This window comes from Balaenoptera physalus (assembly GCF_965194825.1).
Source record: "Balaenoptera physalus genome assembly, chromosome: 14".
NCBI classification, from domain to species: Eukaryota; Metazoa; Chordata; class Mammalia; order Artiodactyla; family Balaenopteridae; genus Balaenoptera; species Balaenoptera physalus.
Window position 1 is genome coordinate 38172780 of NC_138893.1, and position 17830 is coordinate 38190609.

The window sequence follows — 17830 nt, forward strand, 5'->3', positions numbered from 1 at the left end:
ACCACTGGACCACCAGGGAAGTCCCAGATTATATTTTTATGCTGTGAAAATGAAGATAAATTTCAGCTAGATAGAAACTGTTCCACCATACTCTGAACTGGTCTCTACTTCACTGGTCTCTTTCTTCTACTTTAAAGCAGTAACTTTAAAACAAGCTGGCCTTTTAGAGGGTGGTTAACAGCAACTGTTTGTATCTATTATTTTGAATCCCTCCCATTTGTACTTTATACAGTATTCACCTGAAATAAAAGTTAACCAGATTTTTCTGACACGTTAGGTGCACTTGGCCCATTTTTGATTGAGCTCACCCTAAATACAAGGTCTGAATTTTGGAATAATAAACTTTGACTTAAAAGCATATTGATGCCAGACTTCCCTGGTGGCGCAGTCGTTAAGAATCCGCCTGCCAATGCAGGGGACACGGGTTCGAGCCCTGGTCCGGGAAGATCCCACATGCCGTGGAGCAACTAAGCCCGTGCGCCACAACTACTGAGGCTGTGGGCTTAGAGCCCGTGTTCCGCAACAAGAGAAGCCCCCGCTCGCCACAACCAGAGAAAGCCCACGCGCAGCAATGAAGACCCAATGCAGCCAAAAAAAAAGCATACTGATGTCACGTGCAAACTCAGTCGCAACCCTTTTATTAAAGGCCAAGTATGTAGATGGTCAAAATAATAAGAAATAAGTCAAATTTTTAAAAATCTCAACAACTTGATAGTCTCTGAAATTTCTTATAACACCTGCATTTAACAAGATTTTATATTTTTTAAAGTATTTTAAATTGCTTTTTTTCATATAATTCTTACAAGCAAATCAAGTAATATCAACTTCACTTTAACAATAAGAAAATGTGACAAACAGCTAAGTTTCGTTGCCCAAATTCAGATTTTTCACCGTCAGAGCAGGGACAAGAACTTGGGCTTCCCTATATTTTTCCTGGTATTCTTTACATTCTGCTATGGACTTTCGTTTTTACTATCTTTTTAAAATCACAACGGTTAAAAACAATACTAAACACACTATATTTTTCAAAAATTAACATTGTGACAACACAATAGTGTCATGAATACCTGATGCCATAACTTCTCAATTATACATGCAGAAATTAGCTACTTTATTAATTATCCATAGTAATGTTTAATCCCAGCCTGGTTACCCTGACCCTATTAGGGGTGTATATATGTACAAACAAAATACAAGCAAACATCACCTTCAGCAAAAACATTTAGAAAAGAAAGAAAATGAAATTAAACCAAGCACGCTAGGCACACCAGGACTCATGATTATCTTTGAGATCTGATTATAATGTCCTTATCCAAAAAGGCTTGGAAAATCAAGCGTTTAAAGACAGAAGGGTTGAGGCTAGGCTCCACAGCTCACTAACTCACATGAACTGAAACTAAGGATTCCTCATTTATACAATAATACAAGGAACTGTCTTGCCTATCATTCAGGATTCCAGGAAGAGTAAGTGAGACACTGTGTATGATCGCTTCTGCACTATGAAGAGCTATCTGGTGAACGGAAAAGAACTGTAAGCATTCCGGAATATTCTGTCTCCAGGGTATCCTTTTGTGTCAGCACTCTACAGACTGACGGGGAAAATGCTCAGGTGTGGTGAGGATTCAGAGAGGATCTTTCCACTCAATTCAGAAACTACTTTTTAAAATTTAGATTCCTTGTGAGTGCTTTTGGTCAAAATTTCTAAAGATTACTGACTTAATACTGATTGTTAATGTCTCTTCTGTGTTAGCTGAATCAGATCCAAACTAAGCCAAGAGAACTAGCACAAAAACACAATATACTGATGAGCCCCACTACCTGGGAGGTTTACACAGCCGTGATGTATTACAGCATAATACCTTCAGTAGCTGGATTTAAATACTTTGGTTGTTAAGTATTAAAAACCAACCAACAGGGCTTCCCTGGTGGCGGAGTGGTTGAGAATCTGCCTGCCAATGCAGGGGACACGGGTTTGAGCCCTGGTCTGGGAAGATCCCACATGCCGCGGAGCAACTGGGCCCATGAGCCACAACTACTGAGCCTGCGCGTCTGGAGCTTGTGCTCCGCAACAAGAGAGGCCGCGACAGTGAGAGGCCCGTGCACCGCGATGAAGAGTGGCCCCCGCTCGCCGCAACTAGAGAAAGCCCTCGCACAGAAACGAAGACCCAACAAAGCCAAAAATAAATAAATAAATAAATAAATAAATATATTTAAAAAAAAAAAACAACCAACAAATCAGCAAACAATGGAACACTAGAAATTCAGCACATGTTGTTAGGAGGTTAAAAGAAAAAAAAAGGACTTTACTCTGTGTCTTTATTGATTACTATCAGAAACAGTGCTGACTGAAGTCCACCCCAGTGAAATACTTCTTAATTATCATTTCTTTATTTGGCTTTCTGGTTATTGAAGACAGCCTGCTTGTGGAGTAAATTTCTTTTATAACTCCCTATGGTCACACAAATATTTAACTAAAATGCTAAAATGAACAAGTACTTCAATATACAGTTTTAAATTAATTCTAAATTGGCTAACTCAGTTTCCATGCTGAGGCAAGTTTAATGCCAGATTGTTTTATTTCAAGTGTCCATCCCAGTGTGTAAAACATTTCAAAGCTCTATCGTCACTTTGTATGTCAAGGAGAGATGGAGAGAGGGATTCTATTGATATAATCCCAAATTCAGTTCTCCTGATGATCAATGAGAGAGACATAGCAACATACCGGCGGATGGTGATTTTTAGCTACCTTGGAAAAAGTAAATTAACCTTTTTTAAACTGCATCTCCCCATATGAAAATGAGTATCATTCACAAGTTCTTTGTCTGAAGAAGCAGGTTCATCTGATACTGTTCCATAATTTTAGGGAGACCAGAGCTCTCAAGATTCGATTTGAAATGACATTTAAGGTCTTCTGAATTAAACCTAACAAGTTTCACTCTACCTGTATCTGTACTAACTGTACTAATTAAAAGGCTTTCTAAGAAAGCACTCTAGGCACTGCCGAAAGGTGTTAAGGTTATTAAGACAATGACCTACAATGAGACGTAAACATACAACTCTGTAACAGCTGTCCGGCCAAATAAAAGCTTTAACATAATGAATGCATCAGAAACCCACCAGTTGTTGGCAATCTAGCTTTATGAAAAAGTCATCTAGCGGAAAAAGAAAACAATAAAACTACTTTACTGAAGATGTAAACTAAGATGTGAGTAGAACTCATGGTGAATGGCAACAAAATAATATGGAAATTAATATTTTAAAACTTATTACCTGATCAAGAATTCTTCCCATTCTGTCAAATAAAACTTTCAAAAAATGACCTTCAAAGAAAGCTGCTTCTAAATTGCACTTTTCCAATGCTTTTGGAGACCCAGGCCACTCCCATCTTAAGCAGATAGCACAGTAGTCCCGGAACTAGGGAGAAAGTATTTGGATCATTAAAGAAGAACTGAACAAAAACAAATGGAGATTAAATAGAAATAATTTTCCCCAATAGGCATAGAAATCCACTTGAATGCTAAGTGTCTGCTAAGTGTGAGGTGCCATGGAAGAGGGGGGAAGGATGACCCGGATAACACGCTGACTGGAGAGAGGCACAAGGTCAGGTCACGACCACCAGTCCCGGCACATTGATGGAAAGCAGGCAGATTTTAACTTTACCAAAGTACCCCTTTCACTGCTGAGCTTATGCTCTTTCCTTTAGAGGAATTCAACCTTTTACTTATTCTCATCACAGATTTAGCGAGTATTTAAAAAGCAAAGCAAGTTTTAGCCACATTTTCAAATCTATTCTAAAATATATATAATATATAAAATAGGTGAACAGATACACAGCACCTGAGAAGGCAAACTTGACTTTCCTACGATGTGTTTACCCAGGCACGTTGCTAGGACTGTCAGGAGGAAATAGGTCTGCTCTAAGTGTGGTCCGAAAACTGTTCACTACCACTGCACTGAGACGAGTACAAAACCTGAGAGCAAGTTTAGAAACTTCTCTTGCAATTTCACTTAGTAAATTTTACATCTGTTCAATCTATAAAATAATCAGGGCTTGTATTTTGTGTTTTTTCTTTTCATTTTTTTATATTTTACAAAAGCATCGGTCAGTGACAGATTGGAAATAAGTGGAAACCGGTCCTCACTACACAGTTCATCAGCAGGATACACAATATGGATTTTTAAAAGCACAAGAATATCTCTTATAATAAAAAGAAAATTTTAAAGTCTTCCTGGATATGTAATTTACTTGAATTTAAACAAAAGAAATTTAGAGCATAGTTTTCTTCCATATTCTTTCTCCCTTTTCAGATTTTCCTTATTCAATAAAGCAAAATTACTTTATCATCTCTAGTTTACAAATTAACTGAGATTAAAACATATTCTTACACAAAGCACTAACTTCAACTTTTAAAAGAAAAACATTTAAAATGATTAAAAAACCAACTTCTTCAATATCTTGTGTTTTAAACTATTTGTCTTTCAAAAGAAAATTTTCTTTATAAAACCACACCCCAATATTTAATAAAGCATTTTTTTAAACATCTTTATTGGAGTATAACTGCTTTACAATGGTGTGTTAGCTTCTGCTTTATAACAAAGTGAATCAGTTATACATATACATATGTTTCTATATCTCTTCCCTCTTGCGTCTCCCTCCCTCCCACCCTCCCTATCCCACCCCTCTAGGTGGTCACAAAGCACCGAGCTGATTTCCCTGTGCTATGCGGCTGCTTCCTACTAGCTAGCTATTTTACATTTGGTAGTGTATATTATGTCCATGCCACTCTCTCACTTTGTCACAGCTTACCCTTCCCCCCCCAATATCCTCAAGTCCATTCTCTAGTAGGTCTGCTTCTTTATTCCCGTCTTGCCCCTAGGTTCTTCATGACCATTCTTTTTTTTTAAATTCCATATATATGTGTTAGCATACGGTATTTGTTTTTCTCTTTCTGACTTACTTCACTCTGTATGACAGACTCTAGGTCCATCCACCTCACTACAAATAACTCAATTTCGTTTCCTTTTATGGCTGAGTAATATTCCATTGTATATACATGCCACATCTTCTTTATCCATTCATCTGTTGATGGACACTTAGGTTGCTTCCATGTCCTGGCTATTGTAAATAGAGCTGCAATGAACATTTTGGTACATGACTCTTTTTGAATTATGCTTTTCTCAGGGTATATGCCCAGTAGTGGGATTGCTGGGTCGTATGGTAGTTCTATTTTTAGTTGTTTAAGGAACCTCCATACTGTTCTCCATAGTGGCTGTATCAATTTACATTCCCACCAACAGTGCAAAAGTGTTCACTTTTCTCCACACCCTCTCCAGCATTTATTGTTTCTAGATTTTTTGATGATGGCCATTCTGACCAGTGTGAGATGATATCTCATTGTAGTTTTGATTTGCATTTCTCTAATGATTAATGATGTTGAGCATTCTTTCATGTGTTTGTTGGCAATCTGTATATCTTCTTTGGAGAAATGTCTATTTAGGTCTTCTGCCCATTTTTGGATTGGGTTGTTTGTCTTTTTGATATTGAGCTGCATGAGCTGCTTGTAAATTTTGGAGATTAATCCTTTGTCAGTTGCTTCATTTACAAATATTTTCTGTCATTCTGAGGGTTACCTTTTCATCTTGTTTATGGTTTCCTTTGCTGTGCAAAAGCTTTTAAGTTTCATTAGGTCCCATTTGTTTATTTTTGTTTTTATTTCCATTTCTCTAGGAGGTGGGTCAAAAAGGATCTTGCTGTGATTTATGTCATGGAGGGTTCTGCCTATGTTTTCCTCTAAGAGTTTGATAGTGTCTGGCCTTACATTTAGGTCTTTAATCCATTTTGAGTTTATTTTTGTGTATGGTGTTAGGGAGTGTTCTAATTTCATACTTTTACATGTACCTGTCCAGTAATAAAGCATTTTTATATTAACACTTCTGAAATTCTGAGCTAGAAAGTAATAGTGTAAATTTTTTCTATTCTTTTTGTGTGTTGTCGAATATTTCTGAAACAATCATAACTGTAATCCGAATATGGAAATGAAACTTTACAGAAAGAATCAAAGCAGTTTAAAAATCCAGTCAGTACTACTGAGGTTGGTACTACTTTTATTGCCTCTATTTTATTGTTACATGAATGTATTTGCATTACTCTAGTTATTCACATAGTAATGTGGACTTGAATTCAGGCTTAAAGCATCATGAATTAACTATAAGCGCATGCAAGTTAATTATCAATAAGAGCACACTTTAACCCAAAGGATTTAAATGAAAATTAAATGTATATTTTTCTGACTTGAGACATTTCAAAATTTGGAATTTGGTAAAAATGTAAAATGTTACAGAGGGGAAAGATGACTAAGAGAAGACCATTTAATTTAATAACTCAGAGGAGACCTTTGGGAAAGTACTTTCAGTAAGGTGGAAAGCTGGGATGCAGGAGATGAAGAGCCAGCACTTGTGAATTACTGATGAGTAAGAGCAGTGAAGAGGAAAGGGTATAGCCTGTGGGCTGGGGGCAATGGTGGGCGGTGGGTAGAATTATTTAAAAATCATGTTTTAGATCAGCAGGGGAAAGGATTTGGGGGACATATAATTTCAAGGGCAGGAAGAAAGGGAAGAAAAGGAGGTGGGGGGTGGGGAAGGGAGCATAAAGAAATCTTGAGATAGAGACACACAGTTAGTGAAATGCAAAGTCAGGTCACTGGCAGAAAGTTCAAGTGGTGAGAGTGGAGTTCAGGTCTTGCAGAGAAAGGGAAACCTTTGGAGAAACGACTGTGGGCAATGTGACAACGTGTGTGCATTCTTATTAGATTGCGTGTCAAAAACTAGTTACTTCTCTTACCTGCCTATGAGCATCTCGGAGGTAGGTGTCATATCCTGTGCCCTCCACATGGTAGGATGATTTTGCTTCATCCGGTACCAGACAGAGAAAACTTAAATGAAAAAATGCCATAATCAATAATACAAATACTCTCACAATTCAACATCTCTATATGTGTTAAAATACCTAGCAATATCTTCAGTTTAGCCAAGTATTAATGCAAATGGAAACTTGAAAAGTAAAATTGTATATTCGTAAGTACTTAATCTTGAATCAGTACTACAATTCACTGATTAAATACTCTGTCATTATTTTAAAAGTTTTACTTAAAAATTACTCATTCCACTTAAAGTAGAATCAAGCAGAAGAAGACTCTACTCTTTTTACATTACAGGACAATGATCAACTGCCGTGAAATTTGTTAGTCTCAGGAACCTGGCTTTTAAGTAACTGAACCTTCGATTTTCATGCACCCTAACTGTGCATCTTACACCACATGCAGTCTTCTCTAAAGTCACCTTCCAGCACCAGGCATATCAGCGACAGGATTGCAAAGGAATGAAAAGAAGAAAATTGCCAGGAAAGGGCACTTAAAAAAAAACAACATAAAAACGCTAAAAAAGAAAAAAAAAAAGGAATAGCCCTCTGCTTAACACATGTGAGTACACGGCCAATATGTTCAATTTGTCAAACTGGAAATTCTCAATGTTGTTCCAACTGGGAATTACTTAAAACATTTTACATTAAAAATAAGCAGAGGACCTTGAAGATTTATTTAACCACTACTACTCCAGAGCTTTTCTCTTTTGTGCGGATCGTTGCCCCTCGGCTGTCACTAGCTACATAAGCATTTCAAAAAGCTGACATAATCTCTAAAGAAGGGAAGACTGAATTCATAACATATCTCTATAATGATCAAAGAGCAGAGCTATTACATGTTATAAAAATAAGTAGGGCTTCCCTGGTGGCGCAGTGGTTGAGAGTCTGCCTGCCAATGCAGGGGACACGGGTTCAAGCCCTGGTCTGGGAAGATCCCACATGCCGCAGAGCAACTAGGCCCGTGAGCCACAATTACTAAGCCTGCGCGTCTGGAGCCTGTGCTCTGCAACAAGAGAGGCCGCCACAGTGAGAGGCCCGCGCACCGCGATGAAGAGTGGCCCCCACTTGCCGCAACTAGAGAAAGCCCTCGCGCAGAAACGAAGACCCAGCACAGCCATAAATAAATAAATGAAAATAAATAATTAATTAAAAAAAAAAATAAGTAAAAGAGATATAAGTCAAATGAATATAGCAACTCACCTATTTACAATTTTATGGACTTCAGTTTTCCCATCATTTTTGGGGTGGTCTGGAGAAGCAGGAGGTGAAGAACTAAGCCACTCTTGGTTTGACAAAGTGTTATCTGGTGAAATGTCAGTAAACAAAGGATCTTCTTCCAGATCTCTAAGTTTAATTTAATGATGTATAAAAAAAAATTTTATTATAGCTTCTAAACCAAAAGATTCTCTGCTATGTTCTTAGAAAACATTACATAATTTTGCTAATAAAAGAATTAAGGAATAATTAATGTATTTATATTTTTTAGAGAAATTAACATTTTATACTAACATCAAACTCAAGGCTATAATGATTTTGTTACGTTTAATGACTATATACTGCCACTTGTAATTTAAAGGGACAATAAGATCAGGACATCTAAATTTTATTTTTAAAAAACTTTTAAACTGTTAGAGGTATTTTTTTTTAAGAATAAGGAAGGGAAATAAGAGGAGAGAAAATTAAGATTCTATATGAAATGCTAAACTCACAGAGTTGGATAGAAACTTACACTGCTCCTGCTATTAATCCATTCTCCACTACATCTTTATCTTCTGGGCACACAGGTTTATATTCTGTATAGTTTCTTTCTTCAAGATTTCTTAGGACCAAGTTGTAAAGAATGTGCTCATTGGGTTTTTGCAAAAGATGTTCAAACATTCTTAATGTCATTATGCTTATCTGAAACCAAAAATGATAAAGGGTAACTGAAAAATAGTTTAAATAAACGATTCTTCATGCTTTCAATTTTCAAAATAAAAAGCCACATAAAAAAAGAGGCTATATTCAAAACATCACAAGTACATCAAAGTCAGTATGTCAAAGAATCTAAGTCCAATTCTAAATCCTTACATAGCTTACCTCATCAGATATGTGATCACAATGTTCAATTAACCTATGTCTTAAAGGATGTCTGCTGATTTCTGCCAGAGTTTCTGGTTCCCTCTGTTCTCCAAGGATGAAGAACACCATTTCTTGAAGCAAAATGTCAGAGGTTACTTGCCGAACAATGCGATGAAGCAGAGCAGTTGATGTCAGGATACCCATCTCAGAACTGGCAAAACAAACAAGTAATTAGTGGGCAAAAATAACATGAACACAGTGATTTTTTTTTTTTTTTTTAAGTAAAGAGGCCACTCACGTTTGCATTAATTGAGGTTCCATAACACCAATAAAAAATCTTTCATGAACAGCTTTGGCAAGGGCAACAGCAGCAGTCTAGAACATAGTATAAGTATCATTATCTTTTTTTAAAATGGGAAAGAGATTAATTTATAACATCCGTAAGTCAGTTTGCACTCTCCATCTGAATTAATGTGAAAAAACAAACTTGCCTACTGACCATCTTGTTGATGGCATATAAACCTAGATTAGACATTAGCTATTGGGTCCTTTACATGTTATCTAAATTTCCAAGAACAAAGACAAACAGGATAAAAATATTATCCCAGTCACTTATTGTATTAACATCTCCCCAAAGAGGAGAAATGGAGGGAGGACAATGTTACCTTGCGAAGGGTTATGCTATAATACTTAAAGAAACATATGGGCAGAACTTGAACTTCGATTTATTCCAGAGCTGTAATACACACACACATGCACACACCCACGTATATATACACTTTTTTTTGGTTTATTTCATTTTATTTATTTAACTGTGCTATCCTAAGACAATTAAGATATACTTAGGGATATAAACTACTAACTGTGCTATCCTAAGACAATTAAGACATATTTAAAAATATAAATTGAGGATTCAAATTTTACTTAGTTGATATTTACAGTTTTAAGTTATCAGTAAAAAACAACGAAATATTCAAACCTTTTGTGCTTCCTTTATGAGTTGATCACAATAATCAAACCAGGAGAGAAATGAAATTAAGGCTCGTTTTCCTGGAAATGCAGAAGCATCTTCTTTATGACTATATGAGTCCAAGCTATAGGACACAGAAGAAATTTGAAGTCCAAAGTTATCCAAAAGCATTAATCCAATTCAGTACAAAAGGGGAGATGAAGGCACGTGAATGAACACACAGTATGATACGTTTACACAGGCGATGCTGGATGACAATCAGAAGAGGGTTTTATAAATAAAAGCCAAAGATAAGAGAAAACCTTTTAAATGAAAGTTGTGAATAATTTTCACTCATTAAGTGGAGAGAGACTGAAGCAGAATGGAGCTGCAGCAGAAAAACCATTGAGATAGGTCCTCATATTTCCACCATAAATTTGACCAAGTAACAGATATGAAAAGTCGGAGGTTCTCAGCCACTAGGATGGAAGGAAAGAAACATAAAGAAGGGACTGCAAGAGGAAATAACTGGTTTGCTTCTCTTCCTGCCTTAAAATACCACCCAGTAGTAAAGTTAACAAGTGGGTCTGGCAGATGTTGACAATATAGGGTGGAAAAAAACAAGTAAGAACCAAAGCAGGGTTAAAAATGCACTGAGAAACAATAACAGGTTATTATGTCAAAATGTTAGACTGCTTACAGGTGGTGGGATTATGGGTAATTTTATTTACGCTGCTTTACAGTTTTTAATAACTTATAAATGTTCCTCAATAATCGTATTTTCATATGAGAATCAAGGGGTGGCCCTAAAAGCTGGGGGAAAGGGGTGAAACAAAGAGGTAGGAGGCGAGGTTCCACACAGGCAGGCCATGAACTGTTAGACTGCCCCAGGGGCAGTGGAGCTGATTTATAAAAGAGAAGATTCCTCCTCTCAGGGTTTTTTGTTTTTTAAAAAATATAGTCAGATAAAGTTATGGATCTTAACACAGTTAAGGTCGTAATTGATCACTATTAACAGACAGGGAAAATAGCTTAACTATGTAACAGATGGCCGTTCCCATGCCAATTCATTCCTGATAACAAATTATAAAACAAGCCTCAAAACACAATCCTGTTTAATGATCACTAGCAATGTTATATTTTTCAAAACTAAAGATTTCTATCATTGCAAAATGGAAATGGATTTAAAAGCGTAGGTTTAAGAAGTCACTCTTATGGGAAAAGAGAAATAGCAGCTCTTACCCCCAGTTAATTGCTTCCACTGTTTCAATATCTAAGGGGTCCACTGACTGAGGTAGGGCTTTGTACAGGGAGGCGAGCCTGTCTGTGAGCAGTTCGCACAAGCAGGTGCTCTGCGTGAGGCACTTGGCGGCCGCTGGCTCCGGCAGACTCACTAGCAGCATCAAGCCCTCGCAGGCTTTCACAGCTATTCGGCCATCCTGAGGGGAGAGACACATAACCTCTTCAATGCTGGAATTAGACGTACATCAGGTTGTTTGGAAAAATTCAACTTAAACGGATTTAAAGTTTTACACCAAAATAAAAATAGACTTTTTTTCCCTGTGCAAATAACTGAGATTATGTTAGAGGGAAAAAAAGGTAAAGAAGATGACTCACAGGACTTCTAGTAAGATTTAACAAAGAATTCACTAAGTTGTAATCCTGGTTTGGACGAACAACTGTGGCCTCTGGCAGTGCAGCGATGCTGAGGTTGTCCAAGCCTGTGGACAGATCATCCGGCTGAGGAGGCGGCGCATCCTCTAACTCGGTGTGCTCCATTCCAGAAGCGCCAGACGGTTCCTCTGGCCGACAGGACTGTCCTGTATCTGTTGACAAGGAATCTTGACCTTTTAATATATCTTCTGAAGTTGCATTTGGTGCTCCTTTAGAAGCCAGAGATTTAAACTTGTTCTGAAAAGGAATACATGTGTTGTAAGATTCACGTCAAAAGCCTTATGTAATAGAAATCATATTTTAATGGGTTTTTCTAAAATTAACATTCAATATCCAGCCACTGTAGCAATGGATACGTGTTGTGAAAATACCCAGACTTAAACAAACTGTGTTTTAGATATTTTAAAATTACACAGGCGTTTCAGAGGTAGAGAAGGGACTTGAGGACGTGGGGAGGGGGAAGGTGAGACTGGGACGAAGTGAGAGAGTGGCATGGACATATATACACTACCAAACATAAAATAGATAGCTAGTGGGAAGCAGCCGCATAGCACAGGGAGATCAGCTCGGTGCTTTGTGACCACCTAGAGGGGTGGGATAGGGAGGGTGGGAGGGAGATGCAAGAGGGAGGAGATATGGGGATATATGTATATGTACAGCTGATTCACTTTGTTGTACAGCAGAAACTAACACACCAGTGTAAAGCAATTATACCCCAATAAAGATGTTAAAAAAAAAATTACATAGGCGTTTATGATACTCTTCAGAACACATCTACAAACTGTTTTACACCAACTATAAACAATGAACAATACTAGCGATAACTATTTGACTACTACTGAAAACAACTGATGTTAGTGAGGAAAAAAAAGATTCAGGAAGTTTCAATTGCAGTTAATTGTTTTCTAATCACTAGGCTACTAAAAATACATTGCCCCAATGTTGACTCTTCTAAAACCAGTTTTCTAAGATGATTTTTCTGTTTTTTCCTTATACTTCTGCTCTGTAAATATAAACCAACATTCTGAGGGCATTCTTACTTGTGTTTCTGAGGATAAAACTAAGATTTGCTTGAAATATTGTGACCCTTCCCCCCACCACATACACCCAAACACAAAAAGAATCTAAACTGAAGCAAATCTTTAGTTCCCAGGTAAAAGTATCTTGCTTTCCATTTAAACACAAGAGCAAAAGTCAAATCACTCACACAAGTTAGAATTCATCATAAACCCGCTTCTCTGCAGGGCCTATCAGAGTGTTTCACCCATCACAGAAGTGCATTAAATGCTGAATGAACTCAAAGTTCTACTTCCAAAGTTATATGATAGTTATTATAAATCACTTTATTACTATTAAAAGTAGAGTTTAGACCAATCTTCTTGAGAAATTGAGCTCAGAGCACATATATTAAAAGAAAACAATTCTGAGGAACTACATGAATATCCCAAACAACTTCCCTATTTCCTATAAAGTCAATTGCATATCATAGTCTTTATGAATGTAGAACATTTTATTCCATCTAAAATGTTAATACTATTGTTGGGCGTGGCACCTGGGATAAGAATGGCAAGAGGAAGAGTAATCCTAGAACAGCACTCACTCCCTAAACTGGTGTTCCTCAAAGTGTGACTCAGGACTGTTGGCCTTGTGGTCTTCTGTGGGGCCTGATAAAAATGCAGATTCCTGGGTCTCACCTAGACCTCCAGAATGAGAATATCTGGAGGTGGAACCAAGGAATCTGCATTTTGAAAAAGCTCTGCAAGCAAGTACAAACTCTTCATCCTGCCATTCAAAGCCTTTGACAATTCCAACCTATCTGTCTAGGCCCTTTTCTTACCACATGGCCTAGTTAAACTATGTGAACACACCACAAACTTTCATATCTTCACTCCTTTACTTATGCTCACCCCTTCTTATCTAAACATCTGTCAAGGCTCATTTCAAAGACAACCTCTTCCATGCCGCCTTTCCTAATGACCAGGGCCGATGTAATCTCTTCATCCTATGAACATTTAGGGGGCATTAGGGGGTATCTTTCTTATGATACTCACCTTACTCTACCTTAGATTACAGTATCTGAACATTAGTCTTACCCTCATCACCAGATTACGAACTCCTTTAGGGCAAAAATGTTTCTAACTCATCTACTATCTGCACTTAATTCACAGCAGATGTATCTATTAGCTGAAATAAATGAACAGAGAAATTAGATTTCAGGGGATACATGCTCAAGAACTGCAAAGTACTTCTATTACTATCTGTTACTTACCAGTAATAAAGCTGCATTTCTCTAAAGATTCATTCATTCAATAAGAGTTAATTAAAGTTACTCTGCATTGTGCTAGATACCAGAGAAGCTGTGGGGACCTAAAGATTAATGAGATAGAGTCCTTGTCCTCAAGGAGCTTACTGACCAGGAAGAAAAAATAAAATGCATATAAATAACTCTAACGCTAGGGAGCTTGTAATAACTGACATTAAAAGCATATAAGTAGTCCGATCAGTTCAGAAAATGGAGATACCTAGCACCTCAGGCTTTGGAGAAGTATGTGCTATAAACATGCTGCATTACAGCAGTCATGACACTAATTCAGAAAGGTGTTCTTGGTATTGAGGTCGAAATGTAAATGTTTCTCTGAAAACAGGCAGGCATACATATGCTTGCAAATTTTCTCTGCTTCTGATCTATGGCTGTGTACTTCTGAAACAAGTTTCGGAGATTCTGAGAAAAACTCCTTAAAGCTTAAGGTTGGAAGAAAATCTACTGCATCTAAAGTAACTCAGGTATCGGGACTTCCCTGGTGGCTCAGTGGTTAAGAATCCGCCTGCCAATGCAGGGGACACGGGTTTAAGCCCTGGTCCGGGAAGATCCCACATGCCGCGGGAGCAACTAAGCCTGTGCACCACAACTATTGAGCCTGTGCTCTACGGCCCGCGTGCCATAACTACTGAAACCTGCACGCCTAGAGCCTGTGCTCCGCAACAAGAGAAGCCACCGCGATGAGAAGCCTGCGCACCACAACGAAGAGTAGCCCCCGCTCGCCACAACTAGAGAAAGACCACGTGCAGTGATGAAGACCCAATGCAGCCAAAATATAAATAAATAAAAATTAAAAAAAAAAGTAACTTAGGTATCTAAGAAAACTTTAGTAAAAAACTTTGAGAAGAAAAATCTCATACTTAGTCAAATCGAGATATTTGATACATTTATATCATAAGGCTATTCCAGCCATGTTGAAGCAAACTTTCAAGATATGATGCATACCATGAAAATCAGGCATTCATAGTCCTTAACAATAACCTAGAAATTTAAATTCATGCAATTTTGCAGCTTCATTGTTTACCTACCTCCAGTAAGAGTGCAGAATAAGATCCTGAATTACTTATTAAATAAAGTGAATAAAAAATGAGCCCATCTATTAGAACGGCTAAAAGTTTTAAAAACCAAACAAAAAAACTTGACAACACCCACTCTGACAAGAACATGGAACAACAGAACTCTCATACAGTGTCCATGGGATGCAAAATGAAAAACCCACTGGGGAAGAGTTTTGCAAATATACACTTACTACATGATACGGAAATCCTACTCTGAGGTATTTACCCAAGTGAAATGAAAATCTAAATCCATACAAAAATCTGTGAATGTTTACAGTGGCCTCATCCATAATTGCCCCAAACTGGAAACAACCCATAAGTCCCTCAACTGGTGAATGGATAAACAACTGTGGTACATCTATACAGTGGAATACTACTCAGCAATGTAAAGGACCAAACTCATGGATGACTCTCAAATGCATTATATGAAGTAAAAAAAAGCCAGATTCAAAAGGCTGATTATATTTTTATGACTTTCTGGAAAAGAGAAAACTTGGGACAGAAAACAGATCAATGATTGCTTGGGGCAGAGGTGGAAACAGGATGACCAGGAAAGGACATATGGTAAGGTGATGGAGCTACTGCATATCTTGATTGTGTTGGTGGTTACACGACTGTGTTTGTCAAACTCATAGAATGGTGGATTGGAAAGACTGAGTTGTACTCTAACTTATACCTCAATCTGAAAAAAAAAAAAAAAAGAAGAAAAAACATTTTTTAACAAAAAAAACAACATTTTTTCTAATATATTCCTAAATGACTTCACTGCTGAAAAAAAGTAAATGAAAGCAGGAAATACATAAAAGTTATTTTCTAATTTAAAACTGGAAATAAAATCCAAATATCAATTAAGTAAACTATGATTCGCTGACTACAGCTATGAAAAGATAGTACAAGATAATAGAGCAATTCCAACTGTTACACTAGGGTGGGGAGGTAACTCATGATGCTTCGCATCTTGTCCAAATCTGCACACACCATCCTTACCCCAGGTCAAGTTACCCACACGCTGCACTTGAGCAAGCCTGGCTGAAAATATGATAGCTTATAAATTCCCGTGACTTCTCTCTCCCTGATTTGCCCTTCAAGCTGTACTCCTTCTAAGCCTTGGCTTTGTATTTGTCCAGCCCCTATACTGCCCCATACATCTGGCTCAATCACATTCTTTGAGAATCGTTTTTCTCAGGAGATTTCAGGTTAAGATAAAACAGTGCTCTTAAATGAAAATTCTGGGAAGTAAAACAAGCTATCTGATTCCCAAAGAAGTAATTCCTTCTAATATTATTCACAGAATTCAATTCTCATAATAATTTTAATACACACATACTTTGAAGGTTGACAGGAAGTATACCATACCTCCAGAAAAAAATTAACCAAGTAGGGATCTTGTTTCAGCTTTGCACACACAATGCAGAGAAACTGAATTTCTTCATTTTCTGTTGGCGTTGCAAGGACTTCACCACACAGTCGAATTAATTTCTGTCAAAAAATTTAAAACAAATGTTTAAACTTAGGTTACTTTTTATAAACATGTAAACAGCCATTCATTTACCTTCAGGATATTTAAAATTTTCAAATAATGCAAATACCTTGCATTTTTCAGAAAAAACACTATTTACAATCACCTATATCAAAATAAATTTGCTAGCAGTAAGTTTTTCAAATATGTTACTCTAAAAAATTAATGAGTTATATAATAAACTCTCCTTGAGATGTCATGGAAATAAGTAAATGGTAAAATTAATGTATAAAATTTTAAAAGAGAAATATAAAGACATGAAATGCATTTAATACATCGTCATGCATAAAGAAAGCTCAAGTATTTGCTAATTTGCATGTTATTTTAGAAAAATCATATAAAATTATTTCTATACGAAAAGAAGCAAACTGAAAAGTTTTGTGTAAAGGGAACAAAATACCTGCACTGGCCTATGCACGTTAATATGTGGAAGTAGTGGCTGCCGGACTTTCCCCAGAAGTTTGGTATAGAACACCAAAACCTGCTGTTTCATCCCCGGAGGGCACTAGGGGTAGGAGAAAAGAAAAGCAAACAAGAAAAAAACAGACAACGCGAACATACTTACTTAAAAGCTTAAAAAATAGGAGAGGCAATGTACGTGAATATATTCCACCTTCAAAAATCAATGCAATTAGCCAGTTAATGACTTTATCAGAATAAAATTCTCCATGAAATTATTACTGACTGGTATTGTATAAATAAAATTATATCTGGGACTATAATATAGTGTATGAGACCACAGGCTGATGTAATTACAAATAGCCTGGTGATAATGTGCCATGGAGACTGGAGTTTGGCTCAGGCAATGCCAACCTGTTTATATTCTAAATGCTAGGGTAACAGGAAACTCCCCAGCCAAAGCAAAGGCAGAATCTTATCGCTTACGCTACTGACAGGTAATCAATAACCTTCCATCATACACGTGTAGGAGAAATGAAGCCTTCTAACACATATTATGTAAATAAAGGAATCCTATGTATAAACTGCTGTGATTTATTCTAACAATGCTGTTCTAAATTAGTTGCAAAATTATTTACATTATGATTACTATAGGCAATGAATATTTAATAAATAAGTTTTGATAACATGTCAATTGTTTTAAATATTTGCTGAAAAGTAGGTATACCTGATGATTCCTCATGTTGTAGACTAAGAGAGTATGAGTTAACAAGGTTATATGTTCTATAGTTAACCTGCTTATTCTGCCTCAGATTTAAAATGTAGTCACAAAAGAAGTATTTCCAAAACATCATCATAGACACGTTACCTGGAAATAGCATAAGCTATAATCTTAAGCACAATAATATTTTAAGATAGCAAATACCTTCAA

At 36.9% G+C, this 17830-nt stretch overlaps 1 protein-coding gene and 1 long non-coding RNA gene across 3 annotated transcripts in view; one reads left to right on the forward strand and one right to left on the reverse strand.

Moving 5' to 3' along the window:
• Window positions 1–17830, forward strand: part of LOC309642220 — a 392437-nt gene that overhangs the window by 325112 nt on the left and 49495 nt on the right. The window lies entirely within an intron of this gene.
• FHIP2A (FHF complex subunit HOOK interacting protein 2A) overlaps window positions 1–17830 on the reverse strand; it is a 36730-nt gene that overhangs the window by 5930 nt on the left and 12970 nt on the right. For both annotated transcript variants that reach the window (XM_082423372.1, XM_082423371.1), the window contains exons 4-14: window positions 16901–17005; window positions 16338–16460; window positions 11547–11840; window positions 11172–11368; window positions 9960–10074; window positions 9279–9355; window positions 8999–9191; window positions 8649–8818; window positions 8120–8263; window positions 6842–6932; window positions 3271–3414 (exon numbers count right to left, since the gene is read on the reverse strand). In XM_082423372.1, coding sequence (XP_082279498.1) covers window positions 3271–3414; window positions 6842–6932; window positions 8120–8263; window positions 8649–8818; window positions 8999–9191; window positions 9279–9355; window positions 9960–10074; window positions 11172–11368; window positions 11547–11840; window positions 16338–16460; window positions 16901–17005 — 1653 coding nt within the window. The remainder of the gene's footprint in view (window positions 1–3270; window positions 3415–6841; window positions 6933–8119; window positions 8264–8648; window positions 8819–8998; window positions 9192–9278; window positions 9356–9959; window positions 10075–11171; window positions 11369–11546; window positions 11841–16337; window positions 16461–16900; window positions 17006–17830) is intronic.